The 19,811-nt window shown below is 36.9% G+C and overlaps 1 protein-coding gene across 6 annotated transcripts in view; it reads left to right on the top strand.

Annotated features, from left to right (window-relative positions):
* The window catches only part of CEP135 (centrosomal protein 135), a 237,798-nt gene that overhangs the window by 45,367 nt on the left and 172,620 nt on the right, over window positions 1-19,811 (top strand). For 5 of the 6 annotated variants that reach the window (XR_006217005.1, XR_006217004.1, XR_006217006.1 and 2 more), the window contains 10 exons: window positions 2,428-2,543; window positions 2,618-2,772; window positions 3,401-3,456; window positions 4,180-4,348; window positions 5,155-5,265; window positions 5,602-5,787; window positions 11,820-12,029; window positions 12,867-13,069; window positions 13,958-14,062; window positions 17,019-17,132. Coding sequence is in view for 2 of the 6 variants with exons in the window: in XM_042984492.1 (XP_042840426.1) it covers window positions 2,428-2,543; window positions 2,618-2,772; window positions 3,401-3,456; window positions 4,180-4,348; window positions 5,155-5,265; window positions 5,602-5,787; window positions 11,820-12,029; window positions 12,867-13,069; window positions 13,958-14,062; window positions 17,019-17,121 (1,414 nt within the window). In the remaining 4 variants the exon portion in view is untranslated. Of the gene's footprint in view, window positions 1-2,427; window positions 2,544-2,617; window positions 2,773-3,400; window positions 3,457-4,179; window positions 4,349-5,154; window positions 5,266-5,601; window positions 5,788-11,819; window positions 12,030-12,866; window positions 13,070-13,957; window positions 14,063-17,018; window positions 17,133-19,033; window positions 19,638-19,811 lie in introns of those variants that run through there. The other variant, XM_042984493.1, reaches the window with a different exon arrangement.

Raw genomic sequence — 19,811 nt, 5'->3', positions numbered from 1 at the left:
TTAGAAGAAGGGGATCACTGAAGAAGCAGAGGAGATATTCCTCTCTAAATTACATTTGCAGTAAGGATCAATAAAAGATTTTCACGTGCCAACATGACATTGCATATGTAAACTAAATCATGAAGTAATAACAACTTGAGATCAGAAAGAATTATAGTAATGATTAGAAAAAAGATCAATAAATTAAAACTGAAAATGGTAGTGAACAGTAGAATGGATATTTCCAAAAACTGAGTCAGTAAAATAGAAAACAAACTCAAGAAATTCATCTAGAATTCAGAGCCCAGAAGAATAAAAAAAGTTGATGAGATAAAAGACACAGACCTAATATACAAATACTGAGAATTGCAAAATATATAGTAAAATAAACAGCAGGATTGAAATCCAAGGAATAATTAGGAAAAGGAAAGCCAGAGTCTGTTCGTAAGGGGTCCATGATTATCAAACAAACTAAATGAAATAAGATCAAGAGCTGGTTGTGTTAATTAATTAGTCTGTGATTAATTAAGGAATACTGTCTTAAGGACTCAGAGAGGATCTCCATTTTTGCCCTTCTGCTGTTCTGACTACAGGTCTTAATCAGACTTTAGGACTATCTAAGGTGAAAGCTGCATTTTTTTTTCTCAAGTGCTACGTATATCCTATGGAGAGCTAGCTGAATGGACCAGCTTCTCTTCCTCTGGTTCATGTCTATATTCAGCTCCAAAATACAGATACTATGGTAGATTTCTGTCACCCAGAATTACTAGTCCACCTGTTTCCCTTTTGTGTTCAGCTGACTGGATCTGGCATTTAATCCATTTTGCTCTTTCCTTCAGACTGTAGTCACAGCTCCTCTTTCCTTTCCTCACAGGAGGCCCTTAGCAGTCTTACAAGGCAGAGCTTTCATTGGCCTTTCTTGGATCCCAAGCCTACAGCTACTTTCACATTTTTTGTGTTATAATAATATCCTTTTGTCTTGTGAGCTCATTGTGCTACTTCCCTCACAGTCACTGTGTTATAGGAAGGGATTGTGAAGACTTTTTTGTCTGCCTTGTATAACCTGGGGAAATTGCATGGTTACATAACTTTATTTTGCTCTGACAGAAAAAACCTGACTTATTTCTGAGGAAAGGGTGCCAGTCACATTCTCCATATCACTATACTCTGGTAGAGTCATGAGCTCAAGCCTTCAGATCCAATCTAAAGCTAAGCCAATACAAACCACGATGAGAAGCACTATACAGAAACAAAGCCACATTATCCAAACCTCATGCCACTTTTTTTTTTTTTTTTTTTTTTTTTTTTTGTGCAGAAGTGATTTTATTAAAGCACAGGGACAGGACCCATGGGCAGAAAGAGCTGCCACCTCATGCCATTTTCAATATCATTAACAGAGATCTTGCTGCCCTTTTAATCACATAAACTTATCTTACCCTTGACATGAAGACATTTTTGAAGCTGATACTCAGATAGATGAAGCATATGTTCCTTTCCATCCACCTGGTAGACCCATCTTCTCTTCCATACACACACACACACACACACACACGTGTGTGTGTGTGTGTGTGTGTGTGTGTGTGTGTGTGTGTATAATGTCCACTTTCCCTGTTTAGTATGACCTCCAGTTGATACCCACCAAAAAAGTCAAAATAGAAAGCAAAATTAAAAGTTCACTGGTCAGGAGCTCCTGGCTGGCTCAGTTGGTAGAGCATGCAACTCTTGATCTCAGGGTTGTGAGTTCAAGCTCCATGTTGGGCGTGGAACCTACTTCAAAAGAATTAAAAAACATAAATAAAAGCCCACTAGTCAGGATTTATGGATAATCCTTTGAAGAAGTACCAGGTAATACTATAAAAGCATACTATAGGGGTGCCTGGGTGGCTCAGTCGGTTGAGCGTCCGACTTCGGCTCAGGTCATGATCTCACAGTCTGTGGGTTCGAGCCCCGCGTCAGGCTCTGTGCTGACAGCTCAGAGCCTGGAGCCTGTTTCCAATCCTGTGTCTCCCTCTCTCTCTGCCCCTCCCCCAGTCTCACTTTGTCTCACTCTGTCTCTCAAAAATAAATAAATATAAAAAAAATTTTTTTTAATAAATCAGCATTTAAAAAAAATAAAAAAAATAAAAGCATACTATAAAACTATGCCTTTGCCTTCACTATTGAAAATAGATTTTATAAGGGAAAGAGTGTTGATACTAGGAAACTGAGAAGAGCTTTGAAACTACCGGGAAGCCTCTAGAAAAGTGTAGACAATTATTTTGATTTTTATACTATATTATTTTTAGGAAGTAGAACGAACCATTTTGAAGAATAATGGCAGACAGCAAGAAATAATATATAATATAATGCTGTTAATTATACTGGAAAAGCTTTAAAATAAAAAATGAAAAAATATTTCTACCAGAATAAAGTAGACTTTTTTTTTTTTTTGGTCCACTGATTCTTTAGGTTAGTAAATGAGCAGCTACAGCAGTCACTTGATGATTGTCAGCATCGGCTTTCCAAAAAAAGAGGTGAACTTGAATCAGCCCAATCACAAATTAAGTTACTGGAGGAAAAAATAGGTAAGGTTTTTTTAAATTTTGTTTTCACGAAACCTAATTTACTTTGTCTAACAAACATTTCTCTTTATTTCCAGGTAAACTACACCTTCAGATGACTTCACAGAGTGAAGAGGCTCATGTAATGAAAAAGACCATTGGTGCTATTGATAAAGAAAAAGACTTTCTTCAGGAGACTGTAGATGAGAAGACCGAAAAGATTGCAAACTTGCAAGAAAACCTGGCTAATAAAGTATGTGACTGTTCAGTACCTTTATCTAGCATCTGAACAGAAACGATTTCATTCTCTATTTCACAAATATGCAGTTCTTACCCCCCATATACAGGTTGCTAAGGTCCAGAGCCATATCTTTTAATATGCTTAAATTTCATTTTATGCCAATAATTTGGATCTTTAAAAATTCTATTGATAGAATGTAATGTAATTTTATCAGATGTGATTACAGCAAATTCAAACAAGTTTTTTTTTTTTTTAATGTTTATTTTTGAGAGAGACAGAGACAGAGCTTGAGCGGGGGAGGGGCAGAGAGAGGGAGACCCAGAATCCAAAGCAGGCTCCAGGCTCTGAGCTGTCAGCACAGAGCCTGAAGCGGAGCTCGAACTCATAAGCCGTGAGATCATGACCTGAGCCAAAGCTGGATGCCAACTGACTGTGCCACCCAGGAGCCCCGAAACAATTCAAGTTCTTAGTGTAGGTTAGAAATATGCCAATATGTGAAGTACAGTTGGGAAATAGAAATATGTTTACTTTGTAGCTTTCTTTTATAGCATAATTTATATAAATGTCATAAGTTATATAAATTCAAGGAAAGCTTTCTAAATGCATGTTTTAGAATCATATATTTTCATAATTTCTACAGGAAAAAGCTATTGCTCAGATGAAGATAACAGTCTCAGAGTATGACTCTTCTATGAAGTAAGTGATAAATGCTTTTTAGAAATTTTCAGTGAGTGCACCTTATATATTTAAGTAGTAATTAGACCATAGGAAAATTTCCTTCAGTTTTCCTGTTTTTGCCGGTGGCAGCATCTGAGTCTGCTAAAGAGGGTGAACATGCCATCCTCTTTAACTTTCTCCCCTCCTCCATCATCAACATCTCAACAGTTGTGTCTGATTCATTATTCTTTTCATGCCTATATGCTTTTTATTTCTACAGTAATTACCCTGTTTGGACCCTAATTATTAAAACTTAGATTACTTTAGTAGTCAGTATTGAATTTGTTCTACATCATAATCTATCTTGAACAGTTACAAAATTTTACATTTTATGTCTGGTCTCTACTTCAAGACAAAAATCACTAATTGTATTTATTATATATATCTTTACATATTACATAGTAGTGGGGACTTAAACATTAAATAGTATTTGCCAATTGAATCTATTATGTTTTGCTCATAACATTTGAAAGTCTTCTATTTTTACTTACAGAATTATAAATTTATTTTATGACTACTACTTCCATTTAATGATTGATAGAGATCTAAAATATCTGCTTTACCTAATTCATCAGTGTCTTAATGTAGTGTGGTTTCTTGTATTCTTATTGTACTTAATTTCAGAGTATACAGTTTTCTTTTAAGTAATTTACAATTTTCTAAAAAGCTTTCTTTATTATTTCCATATCCTTCATGTAACAGCCAGCTAAAGGAAACGTTGACTAGTCGGGACCGAGAAATAAGCAGCCTCCGGCGCCAGCTTGATACAGCTCACAAAGAACTTGATGAAGTAGGAAGATCTAAAGAAGTGTCTTTTAAGGAAAACAGAAGATTACAAGATGATCTGGCTACAATGGCAAGAGAAAACCAGGTATGAGTCCAGTGTATAAATGGATTGTTTATAATACAGTCATTCCTTGCTAAATTTTAAAGCTGTAAATATGTTTTCTAAAATTTAATGCTGTAAATATCAATAACATAAAGAACTCTGTAAGGAGAGTAGTATTTATAAGAGTATTAAAAATGCAGTTTAGAAAGCTGCTGTATATCACAGAGTGTCTAGTTGATGCAACTGTGGTCTCCTTACCATTTTGGTCTTTGTTACTGGGAATCCTAAAGCTGGGAGCATAGGATTCTCTGTGGCAGAAATTATTGTCACCCCCAGGATCACTCCCAGGGCAAAGTGTTGCGTTTTAAAGACCCACAATAGATTTTAATTATTCATACTTCCTACCAGCAACTTAGAGACTCTCTAAGTAAATTATTGAATATTTTAGAATAGCAGTTACTCAAAATTATTGACTTTGTTTTTGCTGGTTTATTAAAGGATTATACCAAGAAGATGAATGATTTTCCTGTTTTAAAAAAATTACTTTCAGTATTCAATATAAAGCATATTGTTGATATATGAATTTTAAAAAATGTCAACCCATGAGCGTAGCTAGCCCCATAGTATAAATGCCAGATACATGGTCCTAACTCTTGCAGGAGATCAGTGGTAATATTTGGCTAAAAAGTCGAAATCAGTCAGGAAAAAAGTAAGAAAATAACTCTTAGGAACAGTTTTACTTTTTCCTACTCTTATTCCCCCATTTCAAGAGGAGCTATTTGAATATAAATAGAACTCATTAGGTATCACATTCATTGTAGATTTGTCTTCAATTTTCTGATTTATAGGAAATCTCATTGGAATTGGAAGCAGCAGTGCAAGAAAAAGAAGAAATGAAGAGTAGAGTTCATAATTACATAACTGAGGTGTCACGATGGGAGAGCTTAATGGCTGCTAAGGTGAAAAAACATTATTTAAGTTGGATTTAAGACATTTAAAAATTTTTTTCGTGTGTGTTTATTCTGTCTTATGTATGTATGTATGTATGTATGTCTCCTCTCTTAGATAATAAGGTTTGAGTGGAGAGCTTATCTTCTATATTTTTATACTTGAGATCTTATCTACTATATTTTTATACTTCCCTGCAGATCTTACTTAGTATATGTTGTCTGCATAGATAGCATATGTTTCCGAATTAAAACAAATTTTCTAATGTCCATATATGTTTATGATATGAGTGTTCCAGTGGGTGACAGTTACTAATTTAGGAACAATGTTTTTATGCTTAAAACTAGGAAAAAGAAAATCAAGATTTGTTAGATAGATTTCAGATGCTTCATAACCGTGCTGAAGACTGGGAGGTCAAAGCCCATCAAGCTGAGGGAGAAAGCAGCTCAGTTCGACTGGAACTTCTTTCTATTGACACAGAGAGGAGACACCTTCGAGAAAGGGTAGAGCTACTAGAAAAAGAAATTCAGGAGGTAATGTATTCATTTGTCTTGTGATGATATTATTAGTAAAGCTATAACATTCAAAGATACTTTATCAAAGTAAGGTTTAAGCATTGATAAAATCAAGTTCAGTGGTAATCTTTTGTCATTAATTCTAATAATTTGCTTAGAAGCCCCATTATTTCTTTTTAAACTGTAGTAAAATATATATGACATCACATTTGCCATTATTAAGAGTACAGTTCTTTGGCAATTAGTACAGTCACATTGTTTTTGTTGTTGTTGTTTAAAGTATATTTATTTATTTTGAGAGAGAGAGCACAAGTGGGGAAAGGAGCAGAGAGAGAGAGAGAGGGAGAGAGAGGATCCCAAGCAGACTCTGCACCACCAGTGCAGATCCCCATGTGGGGCTCAAACCTATGAACCAGAGATCATGACCTGAGCCTAAGGCAGATGGGATGCTTAACTGACTGAGCCACCCAGGTGCCCAGTGCATTCACATTGTTATGCAAAATCACCACCATCTCCAGAACTTTTTCATCTTCCCTGACTGAAGCTCTGTCCCCATTAAATACTAACTTCCCATCCCTCACCCCCTACTCCCTTACTCTCTCCCCATCCCAGCCCCTGGCAACTACCATCCTACTTTCTTTCTCTATGAATTTGACCACTCTTTGTACCTCATATAAATGGAATCATACAATATTTTGTCTTTTTGTGACTGGCTTATTTCACTTAGCCTTAAGGTTCAGTTAACCTCAAGGTTCATGTATGTTGTAGCATGTGTCCAAATTTCATTTCTTTTTAAGGCTGAATAAACATTCCATTATGTATATACATCACATTTTGTTTATCCATTCATCTGTCGATGGACATTTAATTTGTTTTCATCTTTGGCTACCAGGAATACTGCTATGAACGTGGATGTACAATATCTCTTCAAATTCTTGCTTTCTGTTATTGAGGATATACCTAGAAGTGGAATTGCGAAATCAAGATCATTTTTATGTTTGATTGCTTTCAGGACTTGCCATACCTTTTTCCATGAGGAAAATTGTAACGAACTATGACAAACATAAAAAATGTGAAAGTGGTTTTGGAATTTGGTAATGGACAAAGGCTGGGAGAGTTTTGAGGTGCTTGAGAGAAAAAACCTAGATTGCTTTGAAAAGCTTGTTGGTAGATGCTTATTACAGGGGATTCTAGTAAGGGCTCAGAAAAAAGGAGAGTGTAGAGAAAACTTATGTTATTTACAAAATGCATAAATTTTCAAGAACAGAATTTTTCCAGAAATCTTAGTGTTTCTTCTAATGAGGTCTCAGATGCAATTGAGGAACATGTTATTAGACACTGAAAGAATGGTGATCCTTGTTATAAAATGGCAGAGAACTTGACTGAACTATGGTCTACTCTTGGAAGGAAAGTATAACTTATACTTAAGTGATGAACTTGGATATTCAGCTGAGGAAATATTCTAAGCAAAGTGTGGAAGGTGTAGCCTGGTTTCTTCTTGCTGCTTATAGTAAAATGGACAGAGATAAATTGATAAAGGAACTGCCAAGGACGAAAGGAACTAGGTCTTATCAAAATGCCAACAGCATTTTTTACAGCACTAGAACAAATAATCCTAAAATTTGTATGGAACCACAAAAGACTGCAGATACCCAAAGCAGTCTTGAAAAAGAAGAACAAAACTGGAGGTATCACAATCCCATATTTCAAGACATATTACAAAGCTATAGTAATCAAAACAGTACAATACTGGCACAAAAAAATAGACACATAGATCAAAAGAACAGAATAGAGAGCCCAGAAATGAGTCCACAATTGTAGAGTCAATGACTCTCCAACAAAGGAAGCTAGAATATGCAGTGGGAAAAACATGTCTCTTCAGCAAATGGAGCTAGGAAAACTGGACAGCTATATGCAAAAGAATGAAACTGAGCCACTTTCTTATACCATATACACAAACATAAACTCAAAATGGATTAAAGACCTAAATGTGGGACCTGATACCATAAAAATCCTGGAGTGAGCACAGGCAATAATTTCTCTGACATCGGTCATAGCAACATTTTTCAAGATATGTCTCCTGAGGCAAGGGAAACAAAAGCAAAAATAAGCTATTAGGACTACTCCAAAATAAAAATCTTTTGCACAGCAAAGGAAATAACCAACAAAACTAAAAGACAACCTACCAGGGGCATCTGGCTGGCTCAGTTGGTAGAGCATGTGACTCTTGATCTTGGTGTCGTGAGTTCAAGCCCCACCCACATTTACTTTAAAAAAATAAAATACAACCTGCTGAATGGAGAAGATACTTGCAAATGATGTATCTGATAAAGGGTTAGTATACAAAATGTATAAAGAACTTAATACCAAAAAACCAATCTAATTTAAAAATGGGCAGAAGACATGAACAGACGTTTCTCCAGAGAAGACATCCAGATGGCCAACAGACACATGAAAAGATGCTCAATGTCACTAATCATCAGGGAAATGCAAATCAAAACCATAGTGAGATACCACCTCACAACTGTCAGAATGGCTAAAATCAAAAACACAAGAAACAACAGGCATTGGTGTGGATGTGGAGAAAAAGGAATCTATATATACTGTGGGTGGGAATGTAAAATTTTAGTGTAGTCACTGTGGAAAACAGTATGGAGGTTCCTCAAAAAGTTAAAAATAGAATTACCATCTGATCCAGTAGTGTCACTATTGGATGTTTACCCCAAGAATACAAAAACACTAATTCAAAAAGGTATATTTGCCCCTTTGATTCTTGCAGCATTATTTACAATAGTCAAACTAGGGAAGCAGCCCAATTTTCCATTGATAAATGAACGGATAAAGATATGTTGTATGTATATACATATATATACAATGTGTATACACACACACACACACTGAAATATTACCCATAAAAAAGAATGAAATCTTGGCATTTGCAACAATGTGGATGGATCTAGAGGGTATAATGCTAAGTGAAATAAGTCAGAGAAAGACAAATACCATATGATTTTACTCAAAAGTGGAATTTAGGAAACAAAACAAATGAACAACAACAACAAAAGAAACCAAAAAACAGATCTTTTTTTCTTTTTTCGTTTTTTTTCCCCAAAAAACAGACTCCTAACTATGGAGAACAAACTGATGGTCACCAGAAGGGAAGTGGGTAGGGAGAGGGGTGAAATAGGTGAAGAGGATTAAGAGTACCACTTACCATGATGAGCACTGAGTAATATAGAGAATTGTTGGGTCAATATTGTACATCTGAAACTAATCTAACAGTGTATGTTAAGTATACTAGACTTAAAATTTAGGGGGTAAAATAGAATCAGGTCTTGATGATTTGGAAAATTCTTAGCCTATGCAGATAACGTGCTTTGGAGACAGAGCCAAGTGTGTGGCTTCACACACAACCTCTTGGTGAACAGATTTGGTATGTGGCTCATGAATGCAGTCAGTCATCTCTGTAGAAACACTGCCAACTTGTATTGATGGGGACAGAAATAGGATGAAATGAAAGAAGTCTGAATGTTTGGGATCCTACTAGCAGGAAACAGGCTAGCAGAGTTACTTGGCTACAAATATGTGTTCTCCTTTGAGAAAAGGGAAGAATGGCTCTGAAGGTAACTCAGAGATGAGCAGGGCTGCCACGGGCAGCTCAGATTCTGATGAGGCTACTGTTGCCACCACAGGCACAGAGGGTACAGCCCCAGGGGGTGAGGCTACTGCCTCCTTGGTCCCAGAGTGCAGGGCCCCTGCCACTGAGGGCCGAGAGGGTGGGGCCGTTGCTGAGGGCTGAGAAGGTGGGGCCACACTAGCAGGCCCAAAACGTAGACTATCGTGGCATAGATAATTATTCTTAGGCCTTAAAATCAAATGGAATTTTCCTTGCTTAGTTGCAAACTTGCTTTGGATTAGTAACCCCTTCATTCCTTCTCTTTTCTCCCTTTCAGAGTATTGCTTTGGATTAGTAACCCCTTCATTCCTTCTCTTTTCTCCCTTTCAGAGTAGGCATGTCTATTCTATGCCTGTTTCCCCATTGTTTTTGTAAGCAGATAACCTGTTTGCTAGCTCACAGATCTGGGGAGGGAGAGTGGTTTTGTCCCCAAATGGGCCATAGCCAGAGTCTTACCCGTATCTGATTTAGATGATGCTTAGATGAGATTTTGGACTTAGCATTGATGCTAGAATGTGTTGGGATGGAATGAATGTATTTTGCACATAAGAAGGACATGAATTTTGGGGAGCTAAAGGATAGATAGAATTATGGACCTCAAAAAGTTATGTTGAAATCCTAACCTCCAGCACCTGTGAAGGTGATCTTATTTGGAAATAGGGTTCTTACAGTTATAATCAGGTTAAGATGAGGTCATACTGGACTAGGGCAGGCCATAGCTCAATGACTGGTGTCTTTTGTAAGAGAAATCTGGACACAGAAGATACAGGGGAGAATACCAGATGAAGACAGAGGCAGAGACTGGAGTGAAGTGTCTACAGGGCAAGAACATTAAGGATTGCTAGCAACCACCAGGAGTTGGGAGGGAGACCTGGAACAGATTCTCTCTCAGAACCTCTAGGTTCTGCAAACATCTAAATTTCAGACTTGTAACCTCCAGAATTGTGACAGGATAAATTTTGTTTGTTTTAAACCACCCAGTAATTTGTAGTAATTGGTTACAGCAGTCCTACGAAACTGGCACCCTGTCTCTAGAAGTTTTCCTATCAAGAGTATAACTAGAGGAATGCGTTTCAGCTTTCAAAATTCTCGGAAGAAACTATTCTTTAATTTTTTTGTCTGTCATTGTTCGTGTTCTTTTGTGGTATGTAAAACTGACTATTACCTATTTATATTTAGTTTTAGGGAACTCTGATTTTTAATTCATTAATTTAGAAAATCCAAATATTTACTTTTCTGCACAGATTTTTAATGTCAATTTATTTTGTTAATACCTATTAAAATAATTTTATTTTTCAAGTGTGGAATTCTTATTAAACTCTAGACTAGAATTTGTCAGTTTGTATTTATCACTCACAATTTAAATTGTGTGGAATTTAAAATGTGGATTATTCTAGAAAGAGAGTTTTATCAGTGTTTCAAATTTGTTCATTATTTCAGTTATTAAAATCTTATAAAGTTGTGGATTACTATTAGGTTAAATTAAATTTAAATAGAACTTCAGGTATTCAGTTTTAAAACAAACTCCATTTTGAAATTTATTTATTAATAAAAATTTTGTTTTTACTTTTTATTTTTTTATTTAAATTCAAGTTGGTTAACATACAGTGTAGTCTTGGCTTCAGGAATAGAACCCAGTGATTCATCTCTTACATATGACACCCAGTGCTCATTGCAAAAAAAGTGCCCTCCTTAATGCCAATCACCCATTTGTTCCATTCCCCCCCCCACTTACCTCCCTCCCAGCTATTTATTTTTGAGGGAGGGAGGAGAGAGAGAGAGAGAGCGAGAGCGAGCATGTACTTGAGTAGGGGAGGGGGCAGAGAGAGAGAGGGAGGCAGAGAATCCAAAGCAGTCTCCCTCTGCATGCTGTCAGTGCAGAGCCTGACTTGGGGTTCAAATTCACAAACTGCAAGATCATGACCTGAGCTAAAATCAAGAGTCGGACACCAAACTGACTGAACCACCCAGGCACTCCTCCATTTTGCAATTTAGAATTTAAAGACAACTGAGGAGTGAGAAGTAAATATGTTGCTTTTTCTTGAAAAGGCATTATAACAATTTATAAAGGTAAAATTAAATCTAACTTCCAAGATTCCTTTTTTACCCTAAAACAATGATTTTTATCTTTGCATCTTCCAAATATATACGTGAGGTACCTAGTTACCGTGGTTAGTAGTTATATACAATTCATTGGGTTAAGCATTAAATAGGCCATCTTTAAACAGCCGGCAGCTCCCTCAGAGTATCTTAAAATGTGCAAAACTTGGCTCTACTATTTTTTTTTTAAAGTGAGGTCATGGCTGCACAGATTCAAGCCTTTAAAATTACTGGGTTACTTTAACTTTTTACCGGTTTCTTTTTCTATTCTCAGCACATAAATGCACATCATGCTTATGAGTCTCAGATCTCATCAATGGCAAAAGCCATGTCTAGATTAGAAGAAGAGCTGAGACACCAAGAAGATGCAAAAGCAGCAGCGTTGAATGATTTGTCGTCTCTTAGAGAACTTTGCATTAAGCTGGATTCAGGCAAAGATCTTATGACCCAACAACTGAATTCCAAAAACCTGGAGTTTGAGAGGGTAAGGACTTAAAAGACTTCATTGTAGCACATTATTTTATTGAACATTACTCTCATTGTTTTATTTTATCAAGCACTTTTGATAAAGTTTGTTTCCCTTTAAGGAGTTACTTTTGACTACAGGATTTTGAAAACTAGATTCTTTGCCAAGATTTTTCTAGCAAACATAGTGATGAAATTAGGTGCTTTCTGTTTTGGAATAGATGGATATTTAGGAAAATAGGAGTGTTGTTATTATACAGTAGGAACATATCCCAGTATATTCTTTCTCTGTTTGAAGGTAAGATTTAAATGAAGGACTGAGCAGTTCATTATTTCCTAAATAGAGTAGTCTTTCTGATAAAATCTCAAGGCATTTAAATCTTACTTAATTTTCAAAGTCTAGTTACCTGGAACTTCCCATTCTCAAACTGAGCATTACTTTAAACATCCCAGTGCATGTTTTCAAATACAGATGTTTTCAGTTTTCATTCATTTAATAGTATCTTTATTTTCAGCTACTGAGAAGCTCCAGTGCTGGCTTGACTGTTTGGTCAGAGTACACATAATAGATCAGAAGGGCTTCCTTTCTGATAGGATGGCCACATTTTAGGATTTTATGTTAATGACCCTCTCTTGGCAAGGAAGTATGAGTGAAACTCATAGGAATAGGTCTTATACCAAATAAGCAAAAATTATTTTGAAAATAAGATGACTTTCTTACACTTAAAGAAATGGTTCAAAATCTTTAACTGGTACCCAAAATAAAGCAACTGATAAGTGTATATAGCTCTGCAAATAATTTTTTAGAGTGAGTCTCAAATTGTACTGAAGTAATCTTACTTTGTTTTCCCTGTAGGTTGTGGTGGAATTAGAAAATGTAAAATCAGAAGCAGACCTGTTCAAAAAACAACTGGCAAGTGAGAGACATACAATTAAAAGCCTTGAATCATTGTTGGCTACAAATAGAGATAAAGAATTTCATTCTCATTTAACCTCCCACGAGAAGGATACAGAAATTCAGCTACTTAAAGAGAAGTTAACCCTTTCAGAAAGCAAATTGTAAGTGGCATAAATCAACCTGTTTAAAGAAAATCGCTTGTCAAAAATAATTTTTGGCGAGAGAAGGGGATGGGAGTGTGTACAGTGGTACAAAACCAAAATATTTTACTTACATTGTGGCTGCTTTTAGGAATTTGGGGGTTTAGTTTAAGGAGATACATTGTGTTTGGAGATACAGATTTGTGTATCTTCACCACAGAGATGGTACCCATGGAAGTGAATGAGTGAACTTTAGAAAAATGCCTGTAGTTGAGTTGTGAACAAACAGGAGTCAGCAAAGGGGAGAGCATTTCAGGATGGGGAAAGCCCTCTGTGTCTTTTACTGTGTGGACTAGAAAAAGACATCAAAATGGCATGTGGTTTGACTCACATAAGTTTAGTGATTAATTATCTTTTAGGAGATTGATGATAGTGTCTATTAGACGGGCAGATTTGGACATATTTGATGGAAGAGGGGAGAAAATCTGGAGTAGATAGTACAAGTAGAATAGTTAACTTTTAAAAGAAGTTAATAATATTTGTCTTTCTGAGGCAAGAGTCCAGAAAGAGCCAATGAAGATACTTTACATCTTGATGTTATAATTCATGTCTTATTCAAATTTGTATTTCCAGCATTGCTACAGTGCCTAGCACATACTGGAAGTTTAGTTTAACTGTTTGTTAAATAAATAAGATGAATGAATGAATGAACGAAAGAAAACTTAGTGATAGAAGCTCCTGAAGTTGAGAAAAGTAGTGTTAAAAAGACTTGTTCTTTTCTTGTCCTAATTATCACCTCCATTTGTATTTATTACTAGCAAAAACAAAACTCCATACATAGCACTAGACTCTACAAAACAACATATTTGTTACTTATTTATTTATTTATTTTTAAATTTTATTTTTAAGAACTAGTCTAGGCCGGGAAAACACCATGCTTCGGGCTAAAGTGACACAGTTACAAACCGATCATGATGCTATGAAAAGGCAGATTTCAACTGAAAGATATGAACGGTAAGAAAAAATTTGAGCATTGGACAGTGTTTTTATTTATTCCCTGTCCCAAAAAAGATTTAATAGGACTTAAAAATAGCCAACTTTCTTTCAGTGTTCATACAAAAATAAACCTCTTCTGGGGCGCCTGGGTGGCTCAGTCGGTTAGGTGGCTGACTTCGGCTCAGGTCATGATCTTGCGGTCCGTGAGTTCTAGCCCTGCGTCGGGCTCTGTGCTGACAGCTCAGAGCCTGGAGCCTGTTTCAGAGTCTGTGTCTCCCTCTCTCTGACCCTCCCCTGTTCATGCTCTGTCTCTCCCTGTCTCAAAAATAAATAAACGTTAAAAAAAAATTTTTTTTAAATAAATAAATAAACTTCTTCTGATATTTCTTCCTAAAAAGTCAAAAGTGTTGTGGGAGATAATATCCTTACAGTAAATAAAGTAGCAAATATTGTCTACATGTTTTCTATAGCATTTCTCAGGGCAAAATCAGGGCATTATTTGAAAGACTATAATAGGGAATCAGCAGGCAAGTAAGGATGCTACAAGACCCCAAACTGGAGTTGCTGGGTGGCTCAGTCAGTTAAGTATCTGACTCCGGCTGAGGTTGTGATCTCGCAGTTTGTAGGTTCGATCCCCGCATTGGGCTCTGCACTGACAGCTCAGAGCCTGGAGCCTGCTTCGGATTCTGTGTCTCCCTCTCTCTCTGTCCCTCCCCTGCTCGTGCTCTCTCTCTTTCTCTCTCTCTCTCTCTCTTTCTCTCTCTCTCTCTCTCAAGTAAATAAACTTTGAAAAAAAATTTAAAAATGGGGCGCCTGGGTGGCTCAGTCTGTTAGGCGTCCGACTTCAGCCCGGGTGCATGATCTCACGGTCTGTGAGTTCAAGCCCCACGTCGGACTCTGTGCTGACAGCTCAGAGCCTGGAGCCTGCTTCAGATTCTGTGTCTCCCTCTCTCTCTGTCCCTCCCCTGCTCGTGCTCTCTCTCTTTCTCTCTCTCTCTCTCTCTCTCTCTCTTTCTCAAGTAAATAAACTTTGAAAAAAAATTTAAAAATGGGGCGCCTGGGTGGCTCAGTCTGATAGGCGTCCGACTTCAGCCCGGGTGCATGATCTCACGGTCTGTGAGTTCAAGCCCCACGTCGGACTCTGTGCTGACAGCTCAGAGCCTGGAGCCTGCTTCTGATTCTGTGTCTCCCTCTCTTTCTGCCCCTCCCTTACTCATGCTCTGTCTCTCTCTGTCTCAGAAATAAATAAACATTAAAAAAATAAAAATTAAAAAAAAAGCACAAACAATGTGGTCCAATAGGAAACTCCAAATACAGATCATCACAAAAGTGATGATGATCATAAGAGCAATTGATAAGTATGTGCCAGATACCATATACATATCTGATTAATGCTACTAATAACCTATTATTATGCATCTATTACAGGAAACCGAGTCATACAAATAATAAATGGCAGAGCCAAAACTAAAATCAAAATATATCTTATACACCTGAAACTAACAAAGCATTTTATGTTAACTAAATGTGAATTAAAAAGATAAATAAAATTTTGAAATAAAGACAGATCTGTTTAATTTTAAACCCCATGCTCTTATATACAGTATATTCCCTACCGCTTAGTAGTTTTCTAATTTTTATTTCACTTTTATTTCAGTTCATTTGCTTTGTATATTGAAAACCTTAATCTCCAAGTGCCACAAACAGGGATGAAACTTGCTTTCACAGCTAAAATTGAAGTCTAATTTGCAAATCAATTGTCAAGTTACTTTTCTTTCATTACTCTTTCTTGCTGTATTAATACCATAGACATAAACATTCCTGAGATTTCATACTCAAATAGTGGTCAAATTGCTGCTTATCGGGTCAGTTTTTTTATTTCTCTTATTTTCTATTTGCATCAAAACTTTTGAAAGATATGCCATTTGTAGTATAGACAAAATTTGCTAGGAAATCAATATTTATGATTTCAAAGAGAAAGGAAGCCTGAGAAATGAAGAAAAGCATCCATACATAAAATCAGTGTTACTAATTTCTCGTAATTGAGAAGATTTCGTTTCTCAGTGTGCTAAACTGTACATACATGATTTCTATTTCTTAATGATAACTTAAATTCTCTTCAGTCCAAGGGGGGGTCCTACTGCCTAGGGCTATAAGACCCCCTTAATTCCTCTTTTTCCCTTGTTCCTGGTCCCCAAAGAAACATAGGCCAACAGGACCACATCTCCTTTTCCTTATCATCCAACTAGGTTATGCATTCTTAAAGTGCCATTATCGCCACCCCAGGGAACAATATTGGTTCTTGGGGTTGAGGGAGTGGCAAAAAAACTTTAGGTATTACAATGACTCATAACCTGCCAGAGGACCTCAGTACATAAATAACATATCTATATGTTAAAATTTCATTGGGAAGAGTGGATAATTTGGGGGGAGGGAATATCTTAAAAAGTTTCTTTAAGGGGGATCATAATGAAAAAATAGTTTGTGAAATACCCAACTAAGTAGAAATCTTGGATACTGAGGAATATAATGCAGAAAGTCTAGGCCAGAGACCCTGAATAGCCCACAAAAGAAGTAGAAACGCAGTCACCATGCTTTGTGGAGCTGACCCAGACACAGGGGAGGAGGGCGTAGTAGAGAAAAGGGTTATTTCACTTCAGACATTGGGAGTTTTTAGGAAGAAGGAAGAAGCTAGATTTATGTTCAAGAAGAGGTGGGAAAGGAAGGGGCAGAGGTGGGAACCAACTTTGCAAATCTGTATTCAGAGGGGCTTTGAACAACCTCTTATAGTACATATTCCTTTAATTGAAATCTTTTACTCCCTACTTAAAAATTATAAGGACATTGGGTTTAAATTTAGTAGAAATACTCATTAGTTAATTGAGGAGAAATTACTTAATCAGTAAAAATCACAACATCTTATATTTTGTATACCACTTAATTGTATAATCTCTTCCTTGATCTTTGCTGACAGAGAAAGAGCAATCCAAGAGATGCGTCGACATGGTCTTCCCACACCACCCCTTAGTTCAACTCTGAGGTCTCCTTTACATTCTCCTGAACATATAAGCTGTTAATTATCATAAAGGTAAGTATGTAACACTAGGACAAGCAAAACTAATCTGTAATTATAAAAATTCAGAAAGTAGTTTTCAGTGTGGAGGGAGGGGAGATTTTGCCTACAAAGGTGATCGGGGGAATTTTGTGAAGTAATGAAGGGTTCTGCGTCTTGGTGATGGCTGCACGGGTATATACAATTGTAAAAACTCATTGACCTGAACATTAACAGTCCACGCATTTTAATGTATGTAGATTATACCTCGATTAAAGAAGAAAAGGCATCCACAACAAAATATTAAATGACAGGATGAGATATCACGCAGTAACACTTGATGAAGTGCCACATTCAACATACAAATAACAGGTGGTAAAAGAACAGACAGCGGTGTACAAATGGGAATGCACATGACACAGTAGACTCAATCTGACAGGAATGGCAGGTTGTCGGGGAATAATAAGGGAGAAAGGCATGGCAGGCAGGGTGGGACACAGAGGGTATATTGAATGTGAGGCTCAACTAGAGGTTGTAGTCTTATCTCTGTAAGTCAAGGGGAGCCGTTGAAGGTGCTTCTGTGTATAATATGGGTACAAGGGAGGGATTAAGATGGTGGATTAACTTCATAACTATATTTGGGCCATATTGGGGAAGATAGAAATGAGAGGCAGAGACCAGAAAGAGCTATGAGAGGAACAGTATATTCAGTTCAGGATCTGTGGAATAATGTTGAAAGCTAGGACAAATTTAAAAAAAAATTTTTTTAATGTTTATTTTTGAGACAGAGAGAGACAGAGCATGAACAGGGAAGGGTCAGAGAGAGGGAGACACAGAATCTGAAACAGGCTCCAGGCTCCGAGCTGTCAGCACAGTGCCCGACGCGGGGCTAGAACTCACGGACCGTGAGATCATGACCTGAGCCGAAGTCGGCCGCTTAACCAACTGAGCCACCCAGGCGCCCCGAAAGCTAGGACAAATTTTAAAAACAAATGACATATATATAGAAAAGTGCCATATCCTAGCATACAGCTCAGTGAGTTTTCACAAATTGAATACACCTGTGAATAACCTACACCCAGATCAAGAAACAAAACACATTCCTCTTGGGCTCTCTCCTGCTTATAAGCCCTGCTCCAGAAGTAACTATTCTGCCTATTAAAAACATAGATTTCTTTTGCCTGTTTTTGGACACTTTTTAAACGAAATCTTACATTTCTGGCTTATTTTCCTCCACAGTACATCTGTGAGATTCATTCATACTGGTGTGTGTTCTTGTAGGTTGTTCAGTCTTGTTGCTGCATAGTATTACGTTGCATGAACTCCCCACAGTCCATTTACCCATTTTATTGTTGATGGGCATTTGGCAATTTCCAGTTTGGGCTATTGTAGAGTTACGATGAACATTCTATTCTAGTACCTGTGTGTTGGTGACCAGATGTGTGCATTTCTTTTGAGTATATACGTAGGAGTGAAGTTGTTGGGTCACTGGACATGCATATGTTCAAGCTTGAGTAGACAGAGCAAAGTGGTTGTAAAGAGGTAGGATACATATAACAGAAGAAGGGTCAAAGGGATGTGCTGATTCATTGGAGATGGGAATGAATGGGAAAGAAGTCCTGCAGGACCAGGGCTTGAAAGGTAGGTTGACCGCAAAATGCAGGCTTGCTGACAGAAATAGTAAAGTCATTCTTTTTTAAAAATATGCATTTCTTTGCCTTCTTTTAAGTAGAAGCATATAGAAGATAATTAAGCATTTCCTCAATGACTCAGAATTCTCATTATGAACATTAATTATGTAATGTGTTTTGACATACTGATCTGCCAGGTTTTATTGGTATTTGTAGAGCGTAGGTTTAAATGAGTCCTGATTGCTGTACTTTTCTTTTGTGTGTGTTTGTTTGACTAAAACATGCATTTTCCTCTTTCACTTTGAGGACTACTTCTCAATGCTGGCTACAATCACTGTGTCCTCACAACTTCTAAGCTGCTGCATTAATTTGAATGTGATTACATGGAGGTTCAGCTTCTCGTTATAAAGCCTTGTAACAGTTGTGACACATACATTTTCTCATACTGGATTCACAGCTGCATTTTAGACCAGAGATTGGTAAACTAAGGTCTGTGAGCCAAATCCACTCCACTGCCTATTTTTGTAAATCTAGCATAGCCACACCTGTTTGTTTACACATGGTCTAAGACTGCTTTCCTACAGAGGTGGAATTGAGTAGTTGTGACAGAGACCCCGTGGCCCACAAATCTAAAATATTTACTACCTGGCTTTTCACACTATGTAACCTCTGGAAAACTCTGCTGTGTACCTGTGAGAGAATAAGAGTGAAAAAAACAAATAATTCTTTGGTTTTATGAAAATAGGATTTACCTTATAGATGCTCAAAAAAGGTCTTGGAGACTCCAGAGATACCCATATTATACTTTCAGAACCACTGATTTAGAACATGCTGGATTTAGCAATCTCTAAAGCTGTGATTATTTAGAAAACTTTCTGTTTTGTTTGTTTTAAACATTTTTTTAAAAATAATCTCGATGTCCAACATGCAGCTCAAACTCACAACCCTGAGATCAACAGTCACATGCTCCACCAAGTGAGCCAGCCAGACCCCCCAAATTAGAACACTTTTTAATTGTGATAAAATATATGTAACATGAACTTTGCTATCTTAACTGTTTTTAAAGTGTGCAACTCAGTGGCAT

This window comes from Panthera tigris, chromosome B1 (genome assembly GCF_018350195.1).
Source record: "Panthera tigris isolate Pti1 chromosome B1, P.tigris_Pti1_mat1.1, whole genome shotgun sequence".
Classification (NCBI taxonomy): Eukaryota; Metazoa; Chordata; class Mammalia; order Carnivora; family Felidae; genus Panthera; species Panthera tigris.
Note: the sequence above shows the minus strand (reverse complement) of the source record. Positions and strands in the feature narration are given on the sequence as shown.